The sequence below is a fragment of the Dipodomys ordii genome, unplaced genomic scaffold (genome assembly GCF_000151885.1).
Source record: "Dipodomys ordii isolate 6190 unplaced genomic scaffold, Dord_2.0 Scaffold34, whole genome shotgun sequence".
NCBI classification, from domain to species: domain Eukaryota; kingdom Metazoa; phylum Chordata; class Mammalia; order Rodentia; family Heteromyidae; genus Dipodomys; species Dipodomys ordii.
Genome location: NW_012267250.1, coordinates 15,753,563 through 15,781,078, shown reverse-complemented (window position 1 = coordinate 15,781,078; position 27,516 = coordinate 15,753,563). Strand labels below are relative to the sequence as shown.

General features: G+C 46.9%; 1 protein-coding gene across 2 annotated transcripts in view; it reads left to right on the top strand.

The window, feature by feature from the left end:
- Positions 1 to 2,453: 2,453 nt before the first annotated feature.
- Positions 2,454 to 27,516, top strand: part of Lrrc20 (leucine rich repeat containing 20) — a 67,305-nt gene continuing 42,242 nt past the window's right edge. The window contains exons 1-2 of one of the 2 annotated variants that reach the window (XM_013017126.1): positions 2,525 to 2,599; positions 7,866 to 8,010. In XM_013017126.1, coding sequence (XP_012872580.1) covers positions 7,929 to 8,010 — 82 coding nt within the window. In that variant the 5' untranslated portion in view covers positions 2,525 to 2,599; positions 7,866 to 7,928. The other variant, XM_013017127.1, reaches the window with a different exon arrangement.

Here is a 27,516-nt window from a genome sequence, read left to right as displayed (position 1 = left end):
TTTTCTGCCCGGCTGGCTTCGAATCAGGATCCTCAGGTCTAAGCCTCCTGAGTAGCTAGGATTACAGGCATGAGCCACTGACATCTGGCTAGCTTTCAGTTTAAATAGAGAAAGAAGGGGTTGGGAAGGTGGCTCAGTGGTAGAGCGCTTGCCTTGCATGCATGAGGCCCTGGGTTCGATTCCTCAGTACCACATAAGCAGAAAAAAAGCCAGAAGTGGCATTGTGGCTCAAGTGGTAGAGCGCTAGCCTTGGGCTGAAGAGCTGAGGGACAGCACCCAGGCCCAGAGTTCAGGCCCACGACCGCTCCCCCCCCAAAAAAATAAATAGAGAAAGAATTGAGGCAGAGGGTGAGAGGTATGCAGGGTTAAGTAATCTTCAAAGTGTCGCTTGATGGGGACAGTCTAGCTCTCAGAAGATAACTGCTCTGAGTTGGGGGGTAGGTATCATCTCTTCTTGGGGTGATCTATCTAGGAGTCTCTGATGTTCCCAGAATCAATGGATACTGCAGGGGGTGATTGGTTAGGTGTTGGTTTTACATGGACATCTGAGTGAGTAACGTGATTATATGAGTTAAGCCAGAGTCTGAACCTAAGTCTTAAAACAAAGGAAAGAGCCAGATTAAAAATGAAGGCTGAGATGTCTGGCTTTTCTCCTGCTTTTAGTTAACTTGTAGGCTCACTTAAGGAGTCAGTGCTTTTTAGTAGAAGTAAGTTTTAGGACCTGTTATACTAGGAACTAGCTATGTTGCCCAGGCTGGTCTTGAACTCATAAGCTCAAATGATCTTCTTTTTCTCAGCCTCCTGAATAGCTGGGTCTACAGACAGGCACTGCTGTGTCCAGTTGGGTAATGAAAACAACAGAAATGTATTATTTCATAATTCAGAAAGCTAAACATCTGAAATTGATACTGAGAGGGTCGGTTCCTTTCTGAAGGTTGTGGAGAAAGTCTGGTCCTTATCATCTGGCATTCCTTGGCTTGCAGGCACATCAAGCTATCTTTGCTTCCATCAGATTTACATGGTGTTCTCTCCATGGGTCCCTTCTCTTCTAAGAGTATCAATCATACTGGATTAATAGCCCACCCTGCTCCAGTTTGTCCTTACCTTAACTAATTACATCTACAATGACCCTATATCTAAATAAGGTCACATTCAGAGGTACTAGGAATTAGTATCTTAACATATCTTTTTTTTGGGGGGGGCACAATTCAACCCATAACCTCAAGTCACAAGGGAATATGTGGTCCTTAGACTTCCTAAGACCCCCAAGGACAGAATGAAATATACTTCCTTCAAGACTCCCATACTTAATGCTTGCTTCTGTGTAACAGAGCTTTAGCATGTTTACCACTATCACTGTGTGAAGTGAGAGCCCCATCTCTTTTGTCTTCCCATATTGTCTGTAAAGGCTGTTTGGTGGGTCCTGCCTAGGGTCCCTCATTAGCTCAGGAGGCTGAGATCTGAGATTTGGAGCCAGCCTAGCAGGACCTTTCATGAGACTCTTATCTCCAATTAGCCACCAAAAAGCCAGAAGTGGAGGTGTGGCTCAAGGGGGAGGGCCAGCCTCCAGAGAAAAAGCTAAAGGACAGTGCCCCAGCCCTGAGTTCAAGTCCCAGTACCTACCTACACACACACACACACACACACACACACACACAAAGCTATGATTCATGTTCAAGTGGCTCATGACTATAATCCTAACTATTCAAGGAGGCTGAGATCTGGAGGATCAAGGTTCAAAGCTAGTTCTGGGAGAAAAGTCTGTGAGACTCCATCTCCAAAATAACCAGTAAAAAGTAGTGTTGGAGGCGTGGCTCATGTGGTAGAGCGCCAGTCTAGCAAGCCGGAGGCCCTGAGTTCAAACTAGGAACCACTGGGAAGCCCCAGTCATGGGTAGGCTTGGCATTTCTCTAAATCTTCCTTGGGTTAATCCTTATAACGACCTCGTGAAGTAGTTAAACACTTTTAACTCCCGATAACGGACGGGAAAGAACATTGGGCTTTCCAAAGCTGAATTAACAATGCAGCCAGAACCTGAATGGGCGCTCGAAGACACCACATGAGAAGTTTTCCAATGCTCCATCCTCCCTCCCCCCCTCTCTCCTCTCTCTTCCTCTCTCCTCAAAAGTACCCCTGATCCAGTTAATTCTGCTCTAATACTCGAGAAAAACCAACCTTGGCGGCACCTCAGTCCTCAGGATGTTGGGGTGCACGGCACACCCGAGGTTGCACGCCCGCCCGGCAAGCGCACTCACAACAGAACACAAAGTGGTCCCTCCCTGCGTTCGGGAGCGCGCGTAAGGACCTGCGCGCTGATTGGTGCGCGCGGTTCGGGGCCTGGGCTAGCTCCGCCCCTGAGTCCATCCTGAAGCAGCGATTGGTCGAGAGGTCGTGCGCACAGGCCCTGCGGCCTCGCACGCTCCTCCCCGCGGAGCTCCGAACTTGCATGGGGCGTCGCCAATGACCGCGGGAGCGTGACTGCGCTGCGCGGGGCGCTGGGAGGCATTGCTGCTGTAAGTGGAGCCCAAAGCCTCCCGGGATCGGGCCACACGCTTCGAGCCCCGCAAAGTAAACATAGTCCGAGGCCAAGCGTTGCAGGGTGTGTGTGGGGGAGAGGGTGAGCAGTGTCCGGGTATTTGCAGCGTCCCCTCCCCCCCCCACGTCACCAGCTGTGGCGGGAAGGGGGCGGTGGCGTCTCCGGTGTGGCTTGCGCTCTGCGGCTGGACCGCGATGGCCCGGGGAGGGGAGCAGTGGGTACCGGGATGCCCGGAGGAAGCGCTCCTGGGTGGGCTTCCGTTTCCCGAGGGAGGCGCCCTTGCCGGGAGATGCTGCTGTGTATTTGGTCCCCAGAGCGACACTTTTCGGGATTTGCTTCCGCTGGAGAGGAGCGGGGGTTTTGGGGGGGGGGGCTGTAGTCTTGTCCGCAGCGCGCCTCTCCGCGGAGCAGTCCCCGGCCCTCCGCGTCCACCCACGGCTCCACCTGCTTGCTTTATTCGCCTAGTCCGCTTCTGCCAGGCAAGCTGGGGGTCCCACATTGAGCCCCTTGCTGCAGGCATCGAGGTGAACCTGATGTGCAGTGCTCGGGGGATCCTGGCCTGGCCACCCTTACAGTTCAGGGGAGACTCAGTCCAGGGGTGCAGAGGAACCTATAAGGGAGCTCACGTGGGGCTTCTCAAACCCCATGGCGCAGAAACCAGGCGCCGTCGCGTCCCGATCACGCCCCAGCGGTCTCTCTTCCTGGGGGTGGGAAAGTGGGTCAAGCCCTGTCCTGCTACGAGTGGGCCTTTGGGGCTACTGGGGTCGGGAGCAAGCCCTCCACTCCTCTCCTTCCCCACACCCGCATCTTCACCCTGGCATGATGGATCGGCCAGGCTAGAGCCGGCAGTGGGGGCAGCTGGCGCGCATGGCTCGGGAGGCTCCGGTTGCTGGCCAGAGCGGCTGCCAGGCTCTAAAGTTCCCAATTGACCACACCAGAAACTAAATATAGGAGCAGCTGGTGCGGACGTGGTGTCGCAGAGGCTCCTTTGCAGAGCTCTTGGGACCGCAGATAAGGTAGAGTTCTTACTTGTAAGGGGCTAGTCACCGGGCTAGTTGGTTTAAATGCTGCCTCCTCTCTCCTCTCTCACACACTGGGAGGACAGTATTGGCACCTCCCACAAAGCAGGGCAATATGGGAGGGGGGTGCATGCTCTCCTGCACCCACGCACCTCTTGGGAGGCTTGATCTCAGGGCCTAAGCACTGTCCTTTTTGATCTGTTCATTGAGGTAGTTTGCTGTACCACTTGAACCACAGCTCCACATCCTGCATTTTGCTTGTTAGTTGGAGATAAAGAGTTTTACAGAGTTTTTGCCTGGGGTTCACTTGGACCTTTGGTCCTCAGATCTCTTGAGTAGCCTCTTGAGTAGCTAGGATTGTAAGTGTGAGCCACCAGTGCCAGGCTTAGGGCAACTTTTTTTTTTTATTTTCCTTTATTTCAGTTTATTATATCCAAACTTCCTGTTTGTCCTGTACATTTAATGCTTTGGCTGGGCCTTTCTTGAAGTGACAGTCCAGTTGAAGGTGGCATTTCCATTTTACAAATGAGGCTGCTGTACACACCTCAACTTTCCAAAACTTTGCTTGGATTAGTTGCTTCAGTCAGAGGATAGGCCTATGGGAAGCAGATGTCCAGCTCTTGGACCTTGTTCCTTCCCCTGGGGCCATTTCTGCGGGGGAACAGGGAAGTACTCTAGGCTTGGGCCCTGTCCCTCAGCTCTTCAGCTCAAGGCTAGTGCTTTACCACTTGAACCACAGCGTCACTCCCAGCTTTTCTGTTTATGTGGTGGTAAGGAATCAAACCCAGGGCCTCATGCATGCAAGGCATGCACTCTACCACTGAGCCTTACCAGCCCCCTGGAACATTTCTTTTTCTTTCTTTCTTTCTTTTTTGGGGGGGAGTCCAGTCATGGGTGCTGTCCCTCAGCTCTTCAGCTCAAGGCTAGCGCTCTACCACTTGAGCCACAGCGCCACTTCCAGCTTTTTTTCTTTTTGCTCTTATGTGGTGCTGAGGAATTGAACCCAGGGCCTCATGCATGCAAGGCAAGCACTCTACCACTGAGCCACCTTCCCAGTCCCCCCTGGAACATTTCTAGGGCCTCCTTTTTTTGGGGGGGGGGTTTGGTCTTGGGGCCTGAACTCTGGACCTGGGCGCTGTCCCTCAGCTCTTCAGCTCAAGGCTAGTGCTCTACCACTTGAGCCACAGCGCCACTTCTGGCTTATTTTTTCTTTTTGCTTATGTGGTGCTGAGAAATCGAACCCAGGGCCTCAAGCATGCAAGGCAAGGGCTCTACCACTGAGCCACCTTCCCAGCCCCTCTAAAGCCTCCTTTCTAATACCTGGGACTAGTGCCATCTAGCTGGAGGGTCCATAGATGAAGACCAAGACTGGATCATGGCTCCTGTTTCTCCCCTTTAGGATTCTCTCAACTCTCTTGTGTCTCTTGGAGGCTAGAACTTGGCCTATGAAGCTGCCATGGGGGCCTGTGTTTCAGTTGTGGTTCCAGCAAGGCCACCCTTGTATTCTGATTGTTCAAACAGTGCTGACATATGATGATTTCTGATTGACTCAAATTGTTTGTAGACACTGGGGCCCCTCACATCCCAGGGCAGCCTAGCCCAGGGGCTTTTGCAGAAAGTTCCAGGCAGGTCTACAGCTTAAAGGAAAAATAAGTTTCTTTATCCCACTTCCCTTAGCCTTTCTTTTTGAGCTCCTGGTTGATACTAAAGTCCTCCTCCTCCTCCTCCTCTTCATGTTCTTCTTCTTCTTCTTCCTCCTCCTCTTGCTCTCCTCCTCCTCCTTCTTTTATTTATTTTTGCTGTTGTTACTACAGTTTGAAGTCCTGGTCTCAGGCTATCACAGATTTTTTTCCGCTCTGGGCTGTTACTCTACTACTTGAGCCACACCTCTACTTCTGTATTTGGCTGGTCAGTTAAAGATAAGAATCTCCAAAGACAAGAATCACCTCAGTTCAGGGTTCAAAGCCAGCCTGAGCAGGAAATGAGACTGTTATTTCCAATAAACCACTAGAAAACTGGAAGTGGCGCTGTGGCTCAAGTGGTAGAGTGCTTGCCTTGAGCTGAAGAGCGCAGGGACAGCGCCCAAGCCCAGAGTTCAAGCCCCACTACCGACGCCTCTCCACCCCCCAAATACAACAAAAAAAGAATCACCTCAGTATTTGTTTGTCTAGACTGGCTTTGAACAATGATATTCAGATCTCAGCCTCTTATGAGTGCCTAGGATTACAGACATGAGCCACTGGTGCCCAGCAATTCTTGTTATTTTTGACAAACTGACTCTGCCTTGGGAGTAAAAGGAACAGTGAGTGAAGTAGTAATGTTGTTGATGCTTTTTGGAACTCACTCCAGCCCCATGTCATCCCAAGTTTGTTCTCTATTCCATCTGGAGTCTTTACTCTATCCTGAGCCCTATACAACCTGAGCCTGTATGTTTTGTTATCTGGCCTGGGAGAGAGATAGCCAGGTGAGATGGTGTGTGTATGAGTGTGCATGTATGTGTTTGTGTATGCATGTGTGTGTGTGTGTGTGTGTGGTTTTAAAGCTCATAAACAACCTAAATGACTTGTCCTAAGCCATTAAGTGCTACTGAAACTCAGAGGGAGGAGAGAATCCTGAAGGCTAGGGCAGCCTGGGGAGACTTCCTGGAGGTGGAGAAGCAGGAATTCTCATTCCTTAAGGATGAGTTTCACTGAGTTGTTTGCTGAGGTTCATATGAGTAAGAAACTGGGATTAGCTGCTGGTGTCATGCCTGCATGTATACTGCTTTGTTTCTTCAAGGAGCCTTTGTTGGATATGTGTCCTAGGTTCTGATCTAGGCAGATCCATATATTTTCTCAGTGGTGTTAACTGAGGAAATTGAATATTGACACATTTCTTACTCAGATGAAGAAACTGGGCCCAATTATTGGGAAACTCTACCAAAGCTTCTCAGTTACTAAGTAGTAGAGTTGGGCGTTTGGCCTGTACTAGTGCACCATGTGTCAGCCCCTTGGAGAAACACAGAGAGGAGAGGTAGATTGGCCATACCTGTCCTGCTTGTTCAGCTGAGTCCAGGAGCATTGTGTCTATCCGCTGTCAGCTCTGAGCTTGCTCCCACCCCCTGCTCTGTGCCCTCCCAGACTTGCCTCTGGCCTTGGATAGAGCTAGTTCACTGGGCTCCTCAAGCTGCCTTTGGAGCTGGGATTGGAGATAGAGAGCTACAGATAGGATGGACCTGGCCTGGCCTGGCCTGGGTTTTGCTACTCAGTCACTTTAACCTTGTCTTGGTCACTTAGCTACTCCTTCTGTCTTAGTTTCCCACTCTGTAATAAATGGAAAGTTGGGAACATTTTTATGTCTTTTATGTCCGCATGCTTATAATTTTATGATGCCTTATGTCTTTAACATTATAGATAGATAGATAATAGATAGTGTGTGTGTATATGTGTGTGTATATTGATACTGAGACTTGCACTCAGTGCCTAGGTACTGTCCCTTAGCTTTTTTACTCGAAGCTGGTATTCTACCACCTGAACCATAGCTCTACTTCTGAGTTTTGGTGAATTGTAGATAAGTCTTACCGAGTTCCCTATCCAGGCTGGCTTCAAACCTCAATCCTCAGATCTCAGCCTCCGGAAGAGGATTATAGGTGTGAGCCACTGACTTCTGGCTGTTTTCGGTAGCCCTCTCTCCCCTAGTGATCAGATTTCCCTTCTCTCATTTCCAGCACCTCCCCCCTGCTTGCAGATAAACTCAGCATCAGGCTGATAATCAGGTGTACAGGCTAGTGCTGTAACCTTCCCTGCAGACTGGCCAAGGAAAGGAAGTTCATGCTGAGGGCCCAGCCACTGGCAGACTGTGAGCTCCATTTGCCTTGGCGTGCCCACTTCCTGCTGTGCAGGAGGAGCCTGGAAGATGGGAATGGGGTGAGCCGGAGGAAGTGCAAGTATAGGGCACAGTGCGGGTGGAGGGCAGGTGTCTTTCTTCTATAGTTGGCTGGGCCCGCCTTCTTCCCGGCATCCTACCTGTTGAGTCATAGATCAGCATACACCTGAGTTCTCACCTATCTGGCCACAGGTTCAGGCTTGGGTCCTGTGTTTGGTGAGGTCATACTCACCAGAAAAGCAGGAGGGGCCATCTGTCTTCTGATACGTGATGAGCCTTTGCAAAGCCCACTCTGACTGTTGCCTAGGCTCTGCCTCACAAGAGAGGTGGGTGGCCTGGACCTGTCCTGGGGCTTCCTAGCCACCTGGATCTTGGGGAAGAGGATGCTGAGGAGGGTGGGGTTCCAGCTGGCAGGAGAGTGCTTCATGGTCCTGCATTTTCCCCAGACACAGGCCCCTTTGTGAGAAGCAGACCGGCCTGGGGGCTGGGAGCAGGCTACCTACGGCTGCATGTTGAAGAAAATGGGTGAGGCTGTGGCCAGAGTTGCAAGGAAGGTCAACGAAACAGTGGAGAGCGGCTCTGACACCCTGGGTGAGTGAGGCCTGGTTTTTCCACTGCTCTGGGATGGTTTGTGAAGTCAGCTTAGAAGTGACTCGGGAAGAGATGAAGGGGCCCAGGTGAGGTGTGCCCTGACCATGAGGGCAAGGGTTTGATGGGACATGGGCTGTGCTTGTGGCAGTTGTGTGTGGTCTGGGTTCCCATGGAAGACATAGTTCTTACTATGGGGTCTGAGTAATGGATCCCTTGGACTAACTGAAATAGTAGGGTGGCACCAGCTGGTTGCCCCATGCACAAATTCCATGCCCCTGTGTTGTCACCTTATTGGATTGTCACTGTAACCTGTGTTGTGTCACTTTATTGGATTGTCACAGCCCTTCTATGGTGACTGATGACAGTCATGGCTATTCTTTCTTCAGATGAGGACAAGGGGGGGGGCAACAGATACGTGAGTGTTTGGGGGTTTAGTCCTTTCGGGAGGCCTCCTTGCATTCCATATTTCACTTGAGTTGTGTTTTTTATTTTGCATTGATTGTAGCATTTTAGCTTGTGAGTTACTCCCACACTCCAAGCATTTAAGTAGACCATCCTGTTGAGTTGAATTAGGCAAATTTTACTTTTATTTGATTGTACTTTATGCCTGTGCTAGGGCTTAAACTCAGAATCTCCAGGGTTCTCTTCATTAGCTTTTGCTCTCAAGGCTGAACTTCTACAACTTGAGCCACAGCTCCACTTCCAGCTTTTTGGTAGTTAATTAGAGATAAGAGTCTCACTTGAGCGCGTGGGCTGGCTTCAGATTGCAATCATCACCTCTCAGCCTCTAGAGTAGCTCTAGGATTACAGGTGTGTACCACTGCCTCCAGCATCAGCAGCTGTTCATGACGAAGGACAGCTGAGGATACAGTGCAAATTACCTGTGTATGTTTGGTGGGCATGAGTGTGGTGGTGGTGGTGTGTGTGTGTGAGTGTGTTGTGTATATGTGTGTGTGTGTCCATGTCTGTCTGTCCATCCCACTGGAGCATATGCTCCACCACTGTGGAGTCACAGGCGTGTGTGGGCACCCAAGGGACTAGAGCAGAGTACTGTCTTGGATGATCGCCTATTGTTACAGACAGGCAGGCTTCGGCTATAGAGTAGAAGTTTATAAGTGAGCATACTTCCTGGGGCTGTGTGTCTGCATCTCTGCAGCTGACAGAGGAGCATTTCTGTGGTGGTTACTGCTGAGCAAAGACCCAGACTAGGAAGGTAGAGTATTTTTCTGAGCTGTGACTCATTAAATGTGTCTAGAATGTAGACTTGGGTCAAGGGGTGGTGGCCCAGGATGTGGAGGGATATTCAATCTTTAGGATGGACACTGCCTCTTCCAGGAAGTCCCCAGCCTTACCCCATTCCCCTTCCTTCCTCTGTAGAGCCTTTCTACAGGGCATGGACCCTGTGGTCTTTTGCTGCTCCCATGCTGCCCCCTTCTAGTCCTCACTAAGGCTAGTTAGGAACTGTGTTAGCACATGGCAGGGTGGGTTGTTGAACTGAGCCAAAGTATATACGGTGTCTCCTCTACCAGAGATCTAACTTGTTCTCTGTAGACTTTGGAGCTGAGTCTCTGAGCAAGTCTTACCCCTGGTGAGCTGTTGATTCTGGGCCCCCCATTAAAATGTCTGGATATTTGCACTCATCACTAATATGGCTGCCCATGTTCAAAGTTCTCCATCACTAATATTGCATCCAACAAGCCAGCCTTTGTGTGCTAGGGGCCCAAGTTGTCAATCTAGTACCCTGTCAGATTGCTAAGGCTCATCTGTTAAGCATCAATTTCTTCATCTATGAATAAGGATGTTGTGTCTCCCTCATCTGGATGATAGAATGATATTTGTCATGTGCTTGGCATTCTGTGAGCTCAGAAAATGGCAGCGTGTGTGTGTGTGTGTGTGTGTGTGTGTGTGTGTGTGTGTGTATGTGTGTGTGTGTTCTTCTCTTGGGGGCTTGAACTCAGGGTCTGGGTATTGTCCCTGAGCTTCTTTGGCTTAAGGCTAGCACTCTTACCATTTCAGCTTCAACTCCACTTCTGGCTTTTTTGGGTAGTTAAGTGAAGATAAGAGTCTCACAGATTTTCCTGCCTAGGTTGGCTTCAAATTGTGATCCTCAGATCTCAGCCTCCTGAGTAGCTAGGTGTTAGCCATGGAAGCCCAGCTTGGAAGCTATTGTTTTTAATGTTTCCTCATCCCCCAAGGCTGGAAGTGGGGCCTCAGCCCTCACAGCACAGACACACCATGCCAGGTGTCCCAGACAGGTCTCCACTGGCTGTTTCCCATTGCTTCCTAGTGCAGAGTGCAAAACAGATTGGCAAGTCTCTGCATGACCTCTCTGACTTAAAGTGTCAGGGGGTGGGAGGATGTGTGCAGCTTCATCTTATCCAGCTGTGTGGGGGCTGAGGAATCCTGGGAGAGAGAGAGAACTGAATTCTGACCTGGGGAGTTGGGGAAGCCCCCTGGCGGGGAGACCACCATCCCAGGCATTGGGAGGGACACAGTTGGAAGGCTGTGCTGGGGAGTCTGGACTTCAGCCTGTGTGGGCATGGGATCCAGACTGGGCTGTATGTAGTCAGCACATATTAAGTACCTGCTGTTTACAAAGTGTGGGGGAAATCCCAGGGAGGTAGGTGAGCCCTGGGCCTGAGACCAGCCTACCCCCTGTGAGATAGTAAGACAGCAGGTGAAGTAGTCCTGGGAGGCTTCCTGGAGGAGGTGGGAATTGAATTGGGTCTTGAAAGATAAGTGAAGGTAATCAATATGATTCTCTTATAACAATAGTAAGCAGTAGGATCGCCATTCAAAGTCAACCCAGGCAAGAAAGTCCATGAGACACTTATCTCCAGTAATCCAGCAGAAAAATGGAAGTTACACTGTAGCTCAAAGTGGTAGAGCACTAGCCTTGAGTGACAAAGCTCAGGGGCAGTACCTAGGCCCCGAGTTCAAGTCCCATGACCAACAACAACAACAACAAAAAAGCAAGCAATGTGAAACAACTAAACATACAGCATGAGAAAGCAGAAAGTAGTTTAAATAAGTTCTCACACAGTTATACAGTCATTTATGTAGCCCATAACAGTGGTGAGAAACATTTCACTGTACTCCTGGATAAAGATCGACAACATTCTCATGTTACATGCATTGGGAAACACAAGGTCCTAAACTGTGTATTCAGTAAGGTACTGATTATGCAGAACATATGTGTATATGTAGAAGAGAAGATGGAAGAAAATAAAACAAGATGCAAAAGGGAATCAGAAAATGATCACCTGCATTTTTGAAATGCGTTGTGATGAATGTATTACTGTCAAAACTTGAGAAGAAGAGAATAGCTGGTGTACTAGGCAGCTCTTATGTCTTACACAGGTGGGATGCAGGTGCGTGGGAGTCCTGGAAACAGGCTGGAAATAGCTAATTATGGCTGTTCTCATCTCAACACCTTCATTCCTCCAGCCTTCCGGGTGCCTCAGAGCCCAAGCTGCAGCTGGGTCCAGCTTCTATCTCCTGAACCTGTAACCTGAACTGTGGATCCCAGCCCGAACAACCTCCCACTCCAGCTTCTTTCTCCCCCAGCAAGTGGGCTCCTTTTCCATCTGGCCCTCTGAAGTCCCCCAGCTTGAATGGAAGCCACTCCTGTCCCAGTCCCCCCACCCCCTTCCAGTACCAGCATCGTTTTCTAGACTTTTAGGAGCAGTGCTCACCCTCCTTTCTTTTCTTTTTTTTTTTTTGTCGGTCGTGGGGCTTGAAATCTCACCCTCCTTTCTGACCTCTCCTGGCTCCTCAAGTTAATACTTCCTCTGTGTGCCATCTCAGGCTGGTCTGGGCTGACTCCCTTGGGTCCTGAACCTCCCCACCCCCCCAACCCAGGGTCTTAGTCTGATCTTGCCTTCTCTATAATGGTCTGTGGGATTAGGCTGCTGTGCCCTGTTCCGTTCCAAGGCAAAAACACACAGACTGCTGTGTGCCTGGATTTTGTTCTTTTGGGTGGGGGGTCACCCTGGAACCATTTCCTCATGGATAACTATTTATAGAAATACAACAGTCCTCTTGGGTAGCTGGGGAATATAGGTATGAGCCGATCCTTCTAGGCTTCATCCATTTGTCTTTGATAAAATGTCTATGTACACTTTTTTCTCATTAACTTTTGAAGGCTCTTTATATATTCCAAGGTTCTTTATCTGGCATGTGTTTTGTACTATGGTTTCCAGCCTTTGCCTTGTCTTTCATTCCCTTCACAGCATCTTTTGAGGAAGAGATATTGTTAATTTGAAGTTTAATTAAATTTTTTTTTTCTTCTGGACATTGATGAAAGCGAACTGGGCAACTTGTGGGCAGAGATGGGAGGGAGAGAATGGGAGAGAATAAATGAACAGATGGTACTATTCAAAATGGAAGAAAATGTACTTATTACCTGAAATATGTAAAGGTAATCATGCTGTGTATCACCTCTAAAACAACAATAAAGGTAAAAAATTTTTTTTTCTGATACTGGGACTTGAACTTGAGCTTGCTTGCTTGTGGCTATCTCCAGATTGGCTTTTTGCTGCTTAATTGGAGATGGAATCTCAAGGGCTTTTCTGCCTCCTTGACTTTGAACTATAATCCTTTGAATCTCAGCCTCTTGAGGCTAGGATTACAAGCATAAGCTATTAACATTCAGCTTCATTTTTCCTTTATAGATGGTAATTTGGATATTGTCTAGGTACCAAACTCAAGGGCACAGAGATTTCTTCTTGCCAGAATCATGTAAGTAGTGGGTAAACAACATGAATGTACAAACTATCAGAAGGGGACTGGTGATCTTTAAGATGAGCCTTCTCTGCCTCAAATTTTGAGAACATTTTGTAAATAAATTCTTTCCCCTGGTGCTTACAGAGGGCTGGGCAGACCTCTGCATGGGTACAGAGGTAACAAATAGAAATGGGCTGCAATACTGGGATGTGGCACACCACTAGGTGGGGGTGGGGGAGGCGGGAAAGACCAGGACTAAGCAGCTAGCTGGAAACTGAAATAACCCAGCAGGGAGACCAGGGCTGTGAGACCAGACCCCTTCCCATCGTACTGGCCAAGTGCTTTTCTCCCATATTTACCGGCAGATGGCGTTCTGTCATTGGTCTAGTGGTGTTGGGAACCTGAGATCCACTTTGTTCCTACTCCTTCCCAGCCATTGCAGGACTCTGATAGTACTTTTTTTTTTTTTTTTTTGAGTAAGAGTGCTCAGGAAGTATTTACTATAGAACTCCCAAATCAGAAGCTACCACTGGATGCTTTAAAAAAAAAGCATTTTAACATTTTTATTATCATCATTATTATTATCTTTAAGTACTTGTACAAAGAAGTTCCCATTCTACAAAACAGAATATGAATACAAGGTATCTGACAACATTGACCCCATCGTTCCTAACCCATCCCTTCTCTCACTTTATTTTAAAAATGGAAATTAGGTGATTACATAAATTTCACATATTTCACAGTATTGTGGAATATTGAGAGTTAAAATCACAAACACGGGGCTGGGAAGGTGGCTCAGTGGTAGAGCGCTTGCCTTGCATGCATGAGGCCCTGGGTTCGATTCCTCAGCACCACATAAGCAAAAAGAAAAAAAAATCACAAACACATTCACAAGGCAAATGGTCATTTTCATGGTCTATAAAGTTTGTGAATTCTGTGAGCTTTGACAATACAAATTATTTCTTCCACATCGGGTGATGTTCACATTTCTTTCCTTTTGCTTAGTGTAAGCTGTTCCTTCTTTCCCTCTCATTTCTCCCTTCCCATCGCTGTCTTTGGGTTGCTTAGTTCTTTTCCTTCTATGTCCAGTGCAGCTGATGGGCCCCTTCGTTGTATATTGTTCCGTTCCCCACTTATTCTGTTTCTTCCTTCTGGCTTCCCTCCGTTGTGTGCGTATATCTACCATATATATGGTCAAGAACATGGAGTCATTTAGTAACGATACAACAAAATGAGTGGCTGTCCTTTGTTTCTTGAGTCCTGTTTACTTAGTTATATCTTCTTGGATTTTGGGTTTAGCATCCACATATCAGGGAGACCATGTGCCATTTGTCTCTTTGTTCTTGGCTTACCTCACTCAAAATAATTTGCTATAGTTCCATCCATTTCCCTGGAAATGCCATTATTTTGTCCTTTCTAATGGACAAATGTTAATGCATAATATTCCATTGTATGTAGGCACTACAGTTTTTGGATCCACTCATCAGTAGTGGGTCATCTGGGTTGTTTCCAAATCTTGGCTATTGTGAACAGTGCTGCAATAAACATGGAGCTGCATGTGTCTTTGTATACTGGTTCCTGTTGTTCAGGGTAGATGCCTAGGAATGGTATGGCTGGGTCATAGGGGAGATCTATATTTAGCTTTCTGAGGTACCTCTAGACTGCTTTCCAAAGTGGTTGTATTGGTATACATTCCCATTTCCTCATGTGTTTCTTTGCCATTTCTATCTCTCCTTCTGAGAAGTCTCTCTTTAGTTCCCTTGCCCATTTAGTAATTGTTTTGTTAGGTTTAGGAGGGATTAGTTTCTTGAGTTCCCTGTATATACTGGATATTATCCCCTTTGTCTGATATATTGCTGGTAAATATTTTTTCCCAATTAGTTGGTTGTCTTTTTAGCTTGGTTGCTATAGCTTTAGCTGTGCAGAAACTTTTTATTTTAAGGCATTCCCATTTTTCCAGTCTCTCTCCAAATTGTTGTGACACTGGGATGCTGTTCAAGAAGTTCCTGCCTGTGCCTATAAGTTCAAGTGTCTCTCCTACTCTGTCCTGCAGTAGTTTCAGAGTTTCAGGTTTGACGTTAAGGTCTTTAATCCATTTTGAGTTGATGTTGGTGCATGGTGATGGCTGGGGTCCACTTTTAGTTTGCTGTATGTGGCCGCCCAGTTTTCCCAGTAGTTGAAGAGGCTGTGTTTCTTTCACTGTATGTCTTTGGTTCCTTTGTCAAATATCAGCAGACTGTAGGTGTGTGCTTTTATTTCTTGATCTTCTATTCTATTCCATTGGTCTTTGGGTCTGTTTTTGTGCCAGTACCATGCTGTCTTTGTTATTATGTTGTCTTTTTTGCCTAGAATTGTTTTGGCTATTCTAGGTCTTTTGTTGTTCCAAATGAATTTTTGGACTGTTTTCTATATTTCAGAAATGTACGTTATTGGGATTTTAATAGGAATTGCATTGAATTTGTATATTAATTTTGTCAGTATTGCCATTTTCATTATATTAAGTCTGCCTATCCAAGAGCATGGAAGGTCTTTCCATTTCCTAGTGTCTTTGTCTCTGTTTTCTTGATGTGTGCATTGAGGGTAATAAATTTGCCCCTCAGGACTGCTTCGCTGTGTCCCATAGGTTTCTTTGTGATATATTTTCATTTTAATTGAATTGTAGGAACTCTTTAATTTCTTCTTTAATTTCTTCTGTGACTCATGTGTTGCTCAGCAGTGTGCTGTTTAATTTCCATGTTTGAGTTTTTTCTACTGTATGCCTTGTTATTAAGAACTAGTTTGATTCTACTCTGGTCAGATAGAATACAGAGGATTATGTCAATCCTCTTGTATTTGCTTAAATTCCTTGTGTGAGCTAAGCTACGATGTATTTTAGAAAGTTTTCTGGGCTGCTGAGAAGAATGTGTACTGGGTTGTTGTTGGGTGGAAAACTCGGTATATGTCAGTTAAGTCTGCTTGAGATATGGTGTCATTTAATTCAGAGACGTCTTTGCCAATTCTTTGGTTGGTAGACCTGTCCTTTGGTGAGAGTGGAGTATTAAAATCTCCTAGTATTATTGTATTTGGATCCATCTTTTCCTGTAAATCTGAGAGTATTTGCTTAACATATGTGGGTACACCAATGTTTGGGGCATATAGATTGACAATGGTGATATCCTCTTCTTAGATTGTTCCCTGTATTAATATGTAGTGACCTTCTTTGTCTTTTCATAATGATTTTAATGTACAGTTTATTTTATCAGATATCAGAATGGCAACTCCTGCCTTCTTGCTGGGGGTATTTGCATGGTAGGTCTTCCTCCATCCTTTCACTCAGAGTTTGCTTTTATCTTTGGTTGTGAGGTGGGTCTTTTGAAGACAGCAAATTGATGGATTTTGTTTTCTGATCCAATCTGCAGTTCTTTTTCTTTTGATTGGTGAATTGAGTCCATTAATATTTACAATTATTATGGAGGGGTATATTGTGTTTCCTGTCATTTTCCTACTTTCCTAAGTTTTTCTTTCCTTTCCTCCTGTGTTTACTAAGTTGGTCTCCTAACGATATCTATCTGGTATGGATCCTTGTTCTTCATTGCTTTCTTTGGATTGTAATATCTCTCTTAATATTCTTTGTAATGCTGGCTTATTGTTCATGAATTCATTTTATTTTTCTTTACTATTAAAAATTTTAGTTTCTCAAATGTGAATGCTAGCTTTGCTGGATATAACAGTCTGGGCTGGCAGTTATTGGTTCTTAGGGCTTTCCCAGGCTTTCCTTGCATTCAGTGTCTGTGTGGAGAGATCTGCAGTGGTTCTAATTTTTTCCCATTGTAGTATAGCTCCTTCTTTGCTTTTGCTGTGCACAAGATTGTTTCTTTATTGTTAAGAGCTAGCATTTTTACTATAATGTGCCTAGCAGTGTTCCTCCTGGGATCTTGTTAGATGTTCTGTAGGCCTCTGTTATGTAGGTAAGATTTTCTCTTTTAATACTGGGGAAATTTTTGGTGATGATCTTATTAAATATGTGTTGTATTCCATTATTCTGGTATTCTTCCCCTTTGTCCACCCTAATTATACTAAGGTTAAATTTCTTGGCACAGTCTGCTTGTTCTTGGACTTCCCTTTGGCATATTTTGAGTGTTTTTTTCCATTTCTAACTTTTTTCAGTATCAGATATTCTATTTTCAGATATTCTATTTTCCATTTCATTCACTCTATTAACTGTGGCTTTTATTGTGGTTTGCATGGAGGAAATTGAACCATTTATAATTTCTATGTTGTTCCATAGAGTATTAATCTAATCTTTTAGCGAGGTGTGTACTACATCTATTTTTGAGTGCATTTCTTATTTGAATGCCTGGGTCTCTTGATAGCTTGTTCCTTTGTTCTTTAAATATCTGATCTATTTCTTGAGTCGTTGCCTCTATCATCTCTTGGATGTAGCGCTTGTCTTCTTTTTCGCTTCTACTAGCATTCTCCCCTGTATGGTTGCTGGCCTTTGAGTCTGGTTTACTATCTTGGTTGTTGATGAATCTTGTGATTTTTGCATGTGGTTTCAGGGATTGTTGGAGACCAATTCCAGGCTCTGATTGTTTTAGTCACTAGGTGGCTACCTTTGCTTGGTTCTGGATGTAGCAATTGATGTAGCTTGCTCTCAGTGCTGGGCTGGTTGAGAGTACCTGGTTGGAGGTTCTGTTGTGGGAGGGGCAGCTTTCCAGCTGCTCTGCTCTGACTCAGGTACGGCTTACTCCTGTTAGTTTGTGGTTGGCAAACACACTCCGCCCTCTGCTGGGGTGTGCACTCAGATCCTGACCAGTCAGGGGCAGGCAGTTAAGATGGCTAGGGCTCCTGCCTGGGATGCAGGTCAGGTTCCTTCAACCGCCTACTAGACATTCTAGGCAGTTCCTGTTTTTAGTCAAGGACCAGCAGCCTAAACTGCTTGTGTTCTCTCCCAGGAGAGCTCTTGATCAAGCCTGGCGGGCTGAGTGTGCCCGCTGGTTGCTGGTGCACTTGCACAGCTCCCAGCTTCCTTAGGACCTGTAGACCAGGTCGTAGGTCCAAGTCAAGTTCTGGGAGGTTATCACCAGTGCCGGTCTCCCATGGGGGGGGGGGAAGTGTTAGATGAAGGAGGGATGTTCCCTGTGAGGTACATTTATCCTGATTAGGAGCTGTCCAGCAGTGCTGTTGCAGATCGCTGTTTTTGTGTGCTGTAGTTTGCTGGTCACCGCTGTGTTCTGAGTTCGTTGAGATGATTGTGGGCTATGCTGGGTGGTGGTGCTGTCTGGGTCTGTGTTTCACAGCCTTTGCCACTGTTTATGCTGTCTGGGTCAGCTGCCACAGGTCTGGGGTTTCTCAACGCTGCTGCCCTGGGCTGGACCACTTCTGCGGGCCGGTGCAGAGAGGCGCAGGGCTGCGCGAATCTGGGGTCGTTTGATGTCACTGCTGCGGTCTCCGCTGCCACGGGATGGGCTGCGCTGCTTCCATGGACTGGGGCAGAGAGGTGCCAGGCCGCGAGTCTAGTGTTGTTCACCTTGGCTGCTGTTGCAGCCCCAGACTGGGCTGGGCCACTTATGCAGGTTGGTGCAGAGATGCCCGGGCCCTGCCAGGAGTCTGGAGTCGTTTGCCACCGTAGCCACCACCCAGGTCTGGGCTGTTCCTGCGGGTGGGTGCAGAGAGGCACCAGATCCCAAGTCTGGGTGGATACTCTTTTTCAATATACACTGAGCAGCCACTTGTATGTACCCAACCCCAAAGACCAGGTGCTCAGGGAGTACCCAGATTGCAGGGGGAGATAGAAGACACAACATTATTAATCTACTTCACCAGAGTAAGTACCCCTGCCCTGCAATGGTGACTATCAGATTTGTTTCTAAACACTGCCAAATGTCTCCTGGGGCAGAGCTCCAAGAGGTGTGTGCCATGTTGGTGCCTGTCAGTTAGCTCTGCAGGGCAGACTTTCAGGAGAGTGGATTTTGTGAGCTGAAAGGAAGAGGGGAGCTCAGGTTTGTAGCCAGGACACTGGTCAGAAATGAGGAAGCTAGAGTTGAGGATTTACTTCAACTGCCTGTCATTGCTCCAGTTCTTATCTGTCAAGTGCAAGAAACATCCCTGACCTTCCGCCATTGTCTCTGTTAAATCCTCACTGGCGGCTGCTTGCTCTAAGGGTAGAACTCAAGTTTATCCCACAAAACTATGGATGACCGGAGACCTCTCCTTCCCTCTCTTCTTCCCTCTTTCCTCTCCCCTTCTCTTCCTCCATGATTTATTTGTGTTTTGGGAGGTCTCAAGCAATGTTTTGCCAGGGCTGACTTTGAACCTCAGTCTTCCTGATCTCTACTCCTAAATAGTTAGGTTTACAAGGGTGAGCCACCACCCTTCCCATATTTTAAGGCTCAGCCTAAGTGTTCATTCCTTTTTTTTTTTTGGTCCATTGTAGGGCTTGAACCCAGAGCTTGGGCACTGTTCCTGAGCTCTTTTGCTCAGTTAGCACTCTTCCATTTTGAGCCACAGTGTCACTTTGGTTTCCTGGTTAATTGGAGATAAGAATATCACAGACTTTCATGCCTGGAATGGATTTGAACCTCAGATCTCAGCCTCCTGAGTAGCTAGGATTGCGGGCATGAACCTGCATGTGGCTAGGTGTTTATTCTTTAGAGAGAACTCCCATCACATAAATAGAAAATCTGCAACTTGAGTCCTGCAATTTGTGTGTGTGAGTGTGTGTGTGTGTGCGCACACACACACACACTGCTCTTGAACTCAGAGCGTCAGGCACCATCCTAGAGCATTTTTTTTCTCAAGGCTAGTGTTCCATCACTTGAGATACAGCTCCATTTCCAGCTTTTTGATGTTTAATTGGACATAAGAGTTTTATGGACTTTCCTGCTCAGGGTAGTTTTGAACTGTGATCTTCAGATCTGAGCCTCCTGAATAGCTAGGATTACAGGTGTGACTGAACCACTGGTATCCAAGCCTAATCATTATGTACATGTACACACAGAATTTGTGTAGTTATAAAGCAAATGAACATGTAACTACTCTCCAAGTCTTCTCAGAGTCCATGATCAGAATCCCTAGAAGCCCCTTCCACCCCAGAGCTAGCTCTCACTGTTGGGATATATTTGTCTCTAGTTGTTGCTTCTCTTTAGTTGTACTTTCTGTATGTGTACCTTTAAACAATATAGCTTTGCTTGGTTTGGTTTTATTCTTTCTTTCTCTCTTTCTTTCCTTTCTTTTTTCTCTCTTCCTTTCTCTTTCTCTTTTGGTGTTAATGGAGTTTGAACTCAAGGCCTTATGTTTGCTAGGCAAGTGTTCTACCACTTGAGCTGTACCCTAGTCTTCACTAGCTTTTGCCCAGGCTGGCCTTGAACCTTGTTCTCCTATCTCTGCCTTCTGATTTGACTGGGATTACAGGTGTGTACCACCACATTCAGTTGTTCAGCTTTATGCTTCTAAGACTCTTCCAGTGGTTGGTTATACCACAGTTTGACCTTTTCGTGGTTGTGTAGTTTCTAATCGAGTGCACATACGCCAGTGAGTTGACCTACACTGCTATTCATGGACATTCAAGGCTACTCAGGCCTTGCTCTGTGCATCCTGGAGCCCTTGTGGCTCTTCATACCCATATCAGGAGAGGGCTGTGTGGTGACAGGAAGTGCCCTGTCACAGATGTCCATGGGTGTGGACTTGAGTCTCAGCTCAGCCACAGCCTTGCTGGGTAACATCTCTGTGGCTTACTCTCCTTTCTGCTCACAGGGCTGTTCCCAGACACCTTTGGATATATGCACATTCTCTTTGGCCCTTGGAGTTGGAGAGCGTGGGCTGGCCATAGCTGCAGAGTCGGTCAGTAAACATTTGTGCAGGGGTCAGGGGCTGTGCCTGGTAAGATGAATGCGAGCACAGAGAAAGGAAGTATAGCTGAGCCCCAAGTGGGGGTGTGAGGTGATTACTCAGATGCAAATAACCAACTTGAGGGGAAAAAAATCACTAGAGTTCAAGGAGCAAGGCAGCTTCGCTGAAGGCAAATTGGTTCTGTGCAGCAGCCAGCAGAAATACAGGATCTTGGCTTGATTGCCCGCTTGTCTTAGAGGTGTATGGTTAGTGTCAGCTTCCCTGGGTATCTGCAGGATTCTGGCTGCTTCTGAGCTACTTTTGAGAGCAGCAAATGCTTAGAAAGGGAGGTACAGTGAGTCCTGTCTAGACACTGGCAGACAGTGCCTGCTGGGAGGTGAGGAGAGAGCCAGGTGGGGTTCTGGAAAATGCTGCCCATTGTGACTGGGCTAGCACTGCCTTTTTGTGCCCAGGTTGTTTGTGGAGCTCTGTGAGGGCCTCTCTGGACACCACAGCATAAGGCATAGGAGAACTGTGGAGGGAAGAGGAGCAGCTCAGTGATGGGGATTGGAAGCAGTTTCTGGGATGGAGGGAGAACAGATTTCCGCTGTCATTCCCACTTGGGAGGATATTTAAAACGTGTACATGTCTCATTGAAAAGCAACAGTAATTTTTGGGCCAGAGACCAGGAGGCATAGAAGGGTAGATTGGGAGAAGCCAGGCCTCCCCTGCCTTGTCCTCTGGTCTCCCAGTCCCTTCCTCCTACAGGACAGTGTCTTGTGGCACCAGAGGAGCAGTTGTGATGCCTTGTTGGGGTCAAGCTGGCTACCTCTGAAATGACTAGGGCTGAGATTGGTTGGTTGGGGTCCTAGGACTTGTTCTACTCCTAGCAGTGGAGGGAGAGACCACAACCAAAGCCATGCAGATATGGCCCAGGTCTTCTCCTTGGGCTTCCCTAGACCCTTCTAGAGCTTTAAAGTCTCAATGGCCAAAATCCCTACCCACTCCAGTCCAGCTGCTCTGTGGATCTCAGACTTCCAGAGGGAGAAAGGATAAGAGTAGAGGTCATGGGGGAACAGGGGCTGACCCTAAACCCAGCCAGCTCATGCCTTATGTGCCCTGTTCTCCACCATGCTCCCCCAGGGGAGGACTCAGAATACCAGTCACAGTGATGATTGAGTGAATCTCCTCATCCCGTATGAACCACCCAGTCTTCTTTCTTCCCCCTTCTGGACCTTCTGCTGTGGAGATGATTCTGAGTTGTCACCAGTGAAGCCCCACAGAGGGGGTTGAGCGTATCTCTCCACAGCAAGGACACTGAAATTCAGATGGAGCAGTGATTTGTAGGGGAGACACTCCTAGAGGCAGGTTCCTAGCTGGCCTGGCTGATGGCAAAGTCCTGTGACTGTACACCATACTCACAGACTTGACAGGCAGCCGGAAGGGGTTCATCTGCTTGCATTCTCTGGTGCTGAACACACAGGATGCTGGTGAAGCATCATGCTGGGAGCTTTGCCTAGAAGAGGTGGCAATTCAGCTGGGCCTTTAAGTAAACCAGGTGTAGGATGTGGGCATGGGGGAAAGAGGATCCTAGGTGAAGGAATCTGTGAGGGTAAAGGTCTGGCATCCTGTAGGTGGAAAGGGAGTAGCTCCTGTGGGGAAGGACAGGGTAGCAGGAGTTAAGCCAAAGGTAAAGCAGAGGTTGACTCTACACAGGAGTTAGAGTTGAAAGAGAGAATATGGGTAAAGATCTCACAGGCCGGGTGCTGGTGGCTCACGCCTGTAATCCTAGCTACTTAGGAGGCTGAGATCTGAGGATCATGGTTCAAAGCCAGCCCGGGCAGAAAAGTCCATGAGACTCTTACCTCCAATAAACCACTAGAAAACCAGAAGTGGTGCTGTGGCTCAAGTGGTAGAGTGCTTGCCTTGAGATGAAGAGTGCAGGGACAGCGTCCAAGCCCAGAGTTCAAGCCCCGTGACCGACCACCCCCACAAAAAAATCTCACATAGAAGCTCTCCTGTAATCCTAGCTATTTAAGAGGCTGAGATCTGAGGATTGTGGTTCAAAATCAGCCAGGGCAGGAACGTCTGTGAAACTCTTTTTTTTTGCGGGGGGGGGGAGTGGGGGGTCCTATTGTGGGGCCTGAACTCTGGGCCTGGGCGCTGTCCCTCAGCTCTTCAGCTCAAGGCTAGCACTCTACCACTTGAGCTACAGCAGCACTTCCGGCTTTTTCTTTTTGCTGCTTATGTGGTGCTGAGGAATCAAACCCAGGGCCTCATGCATGCAAGGCAAGCACTCTACCACTGAGCCACCTTCCCAGCCCAAGTCTGTGAAATTCTTATCTCCAGTTAACCACCAGACAACTAGAAGTGGTGCCATGGCTCAAAGTGGTAGAGTGCTTGCCTTGAGTGAAAAAGCTCAAGGACAGTGCCCAGGCCCCGAGTTCAAGCTGCATAACTGACCAAAAAAAAAGTTTTTTTTTCAAACAGAATCAAAATGACCTGTGAAGGAAAGAGCTTACAATCCCTCAAGTGCCTTATTGCTTCATGTACAACACATTTCCTGAGTTAATTAATCATCATTAGCTCTTAGAGGTAACTGTAGTTAACCCATATTATAGGGTGGAAATTGAGACACAGAAGGGCAAAGCAAACTTCCCCATAGGGCCATACTGATAAGAAAGGGTTGGGAGGGGATTTGTACAAAGCACACAAGGGCACAGCCCATATGCTCAACCTTGCAGAGACTGTTGTTTGGATGGTTAGGAGGTGCTGTTTTGTGCACAGCAAACTCGTGCTGTAAGGAAATAAGTTCCTATTAAAGACACATGGGCAGCTTCTGAATTTAGTTAAGTTAAATGAGTGTGTGAGCTGTCACTGCTATCCCTGATCTGGCTTGGTGACAGGAATCTCAGATGGCTTTTGATCAAGAGAATGACGTGACCTAGCCAGGTTTAGGATGATAACTTGATAGGTGTCAGATGCCAAGTGGCATCTTCAGGAGGTAAAGCTGTTGGGCAGAGACTCATAAAGAGGGCAGAGGGCCAAGTGAGCATCTGGTTATCTGGGGAAGCCTGGGCCCTTGGTGGTGGATAATGGGATTAGGATAAGTTGGGGATCCCCGTACAACATGCTTCAAGACAGCTGGAATTGGAGATTTCTGCAGAAGAGCCCTGCCTGACCCTGGTATACTGGAGCAGTATTTACTTGTTTGTGCCAGTACTGAGCTCAGGGCCTTGGTGCTATCCCTTATCTTTCTCGCTCAAGCCTAGTGCCATACCACTTAGCCATGTTAACATTATCCGCACCTCTGGTCCACAGCTCCACCCAGACCTGAGCTCCTCCCTGTCCTAGAGTTCCTGCCATACAGCTGGCTACTCCCTCTCTCCACCCAGACCTACTTCTGCATGCATCTACCTCACTATGGGCCCCAGAACTACCTGCCACTTGGATAGGGGCACACCATGTGTTTCCTCTCCCAGAAGATATGGCCCATTTAATAAACCTTATAATAATCTTTCTTCTGTGCTTGCTTGCCTCCACGCAGTCCCCTGGGATGGTTGTGAAGGGTGCTTACAAGCCACAGCTCCATTTCTGGCTTTTTTGTTGGTTAATTGGAGATAAGAGTCTCATAGGCTTTCCTTCTTGGACTGACTTTGAACTGAGATCCTCAGATCTCAGCCCCCTGAGTAGCTAGGATTATAGACATGAACCATCAACACCTGGCTTAGAGCAATATTTTTTATTAAAAGGGGAAAATATCTTTGCAACTGCATGGGTAATTCTGCAGCTTCAAAAAGTATGTTTGCAGAAGAATAGAAATGTCCTACCTCAGAGAAATAACCAAATAGATAATTTGGAAACTTTAAAAGATGGTTCAAGCATGTAGCTGTTAGCTTTAGGGTAAGCAAATTAACCAGGCTGAGGAGTTTATTGAAACTAAATCCTTTCAGAAATGTCAAAGTGGCTAAGACTGATTAGACTGCTTGTGACAGAGGTACATATTAGAGGGACCCAGCAAAGTCAAGCATTCTCCAGTGCAGCCCCTAGCAAAATCTGAGCTGCAAATGTGGCAACTGCCCACTTTGGGTGAGCTCTTGATCACTAAGTTCAGGAAATTACAGTCAGTTTCTGGAGCTACGTGTAGCAAAAGGTCATTATCGTCAAAGATGAGGATGAATTTAAGATCCTTCTAATTGTTGTCAGCCTTGCCTTGTCTGAATAGTTTCTAAAATGTATATATTTTTTGTCATGTTCTTATTTATCCCTAAGATTACTTACTTTGTCAAATTCTTCTTGGCAAACATTTACTCGTTATGTGCTATCTCTGCACACCGCCCTGCGGAGGAGGACACACTGGGAAGGTGAGAGGAAGAGGGGAGGTAATTACTGAGTCCTAGCAGGTGTCCTATTAGGCTTTTGTACTGGCTGTTATTCCTGCCTGAGCCCTCTTTTGCCCAGATCTTTATGTATCTTGCTCCTTTTTTTCTTGCCTTAGCTAAATACTGCTTTCTGTGGAAAATGCTTCCTCTCCACCTCCATTATCACCTGCTGTCCTAGGATGCTGTTTTGTTTCCTTGCTAGACATTTTCTCTCTGTGTTCACATCTCTGTTTACTGCCTTTTTCCCCATAATACTAGAATGTAAGCTCTTCCCAGACTGGGCCTCCATCCAGCTTTCCATCCATTGTCGGGCAAGGATAGATGTGGGTACCCTGGAAATAATTATGGAATGAATGAGTGTGTCTGATTTGTTCAACAGCTCTGGAGAGATGTGACTATTTATTTATTTTATATCAAAGAAGGAGAAATTGGGCTCTGAGTTGCAAAGATTTACCTCGATTCTCTCAGCCAGCAATGCTTGTATGGGAATCTGAACTTGATTCTATTGGCCTCTTGTGTAATCAATCTCTTGTGCCATCTTCAATATGCCACCCACCATGGGGGACCCAGTTCCTGCCCCGAAAAAGGCAAGATGAGAGACAAATGCATAAATAACTGCTTTATGTTATGAACTGCTATGTTCACGTAGGGATATGTAAGATATCACAGGATGGAGGGGCCCTGACAGAGCTGGTAAATATGCAATAAGGACATGGACATCTTTTATTATTATTACTTTAAAATTTTGTCTGTCATCGTGCTTGAACTCAGCCTGTCCTTGAGCTTTTTTGCTCAAGGGTGGCAGTCTACCACTGTGAGCCACAGTGCCACTTCTGGTTTACTGATGCTTAATTGATGATAAGAGTCTCACAGACTTTCTTACCCAGGCTGGCTTCGAATTGTGATCCTCAGATCTCAGCCCCCTGAGTAACTGGGATTACAGGCATGAGCCACCAGTGTCCGGCTGACATGAGTATCTTATATACCTAGAACTTGAGGCCATGAAAGTGACCTGTCCAAGGTCACTTGAAGCATGGAGGGCAGCAGCAGATTAGAATCTGGCTCCCCATTCTATAGGGCAAGATCTTCAAAAGGAAGTCAAGTTCCACCCTTTTCTTACTTACTGTGAGCAAAGTCTTAACTTCCCTGGACCTTAGTTTCTTTATCTGCAGAAGAGGATGGATATCAGCCCCCTCCCTTGGTGGTGGTGGTTGTCAAGACTCATGGGGGTGAGAATGCTGACTGTGATGATCCTAAATGAAGACCCATGCAGGCCTCCAAAGGCCCAGGTTGACCTTCATGGCTTCCGCTGGGACCAGCTGACATTCCTCAGAGCTCTCAGTGACAGTACTGTCATCATCACTGGGGCTGTTTTGACTCCTTTTCACAACAATGTATTTGCAATGAGTCACTGATTACATTAAATCAGATAACTATCTCAAATCAGTTACTGGCATTTGGTTGTACTCTATGTAGAGTTCATTTTTGTTTTAAATTACCATATTGGTGTGTTTTCTTCTTCTGCCTCTTCCTCCTTCTCTTCCTCCTCCTTCTTCGTGTGTGTGTGTGTGTGTGTGTGTGTGTGTGTGTGTGTGTTGGTTGTGGGGCTTGAACTCTGGGTCTGGGCACTGTCCCTGAGCTCTTTCATTCAATGTGAGTGCTCTACCACTTGAGCCACAGTGCCACTTCCTGTTTTCTGGTGGTTAATTGGAGATAAGAGTCTGTTGGACTTTCTTGCCCAGGCTGGCTTTGAACCATGAACCTCAGATCTCAGCCTCCTGAGAAGCTAGAATTACAGGCATGAGCCACTAGCTCCCAGCTTGGTTTCTTCTTACTGTGGCTGACTGGTTTGCCAGGACTAAACAGGGATTGCTTTTCTCTGAAAGCCTCACATATGGTGACAGCACATGTGGCTGGCTTCTTGTGAAATTGTTAGAATAAGTGCAGGGCTAGGAGTCCTTTTCTTTCTTAGAGCAAAGGAGCTAGAGCACAGCTGTAATAGATTCTCAACAAAAATTAATTATCTTTGCAGCTGAGCATGATAGTGCATGCAAACCTATAATCCTGGCCCTTGGGTAGTAGAGACCTGAGATGGAAAGTTTGTATCCAAATTGGACTACATAGTGAGAACTTGTTTCCAAACTAATATCTTTGAATCCTCATAGCAGCAGCTCCTGTTTACCCAATGTAACTGTCTGCCAGACACTGTGCAGACATTCATTTTACGCCTTTAGTATATCCCCAAGGTTGTGCAGCCGCCACAACTCTCTAATTCTACAGCATTTCCTTCACTTATGAAACAGAGCCTTTATTTCCTCATAGTCACAGTCAGTCCCATACCTCTATTTATTCCCCTGCCCTCCTCCACCCCTGGCCAACATAGGTCTGCTTTTTGACTCTGTAGACTGCCTCCCTTGTCTGGACATTGAATATAAATAGAATCATGAAACATTTGTCCTTTCCTGACTTATTTTTTTTTACTTAGCACCCTGAAGGTTCATTTACATTATAGCCTTTGTCAGAATTTCATTTCTTCCCTCCCCTCCCTCCCCTCCCTCCCCTCCCTCCCTCCCTCCCTCCCTCCCTCCCT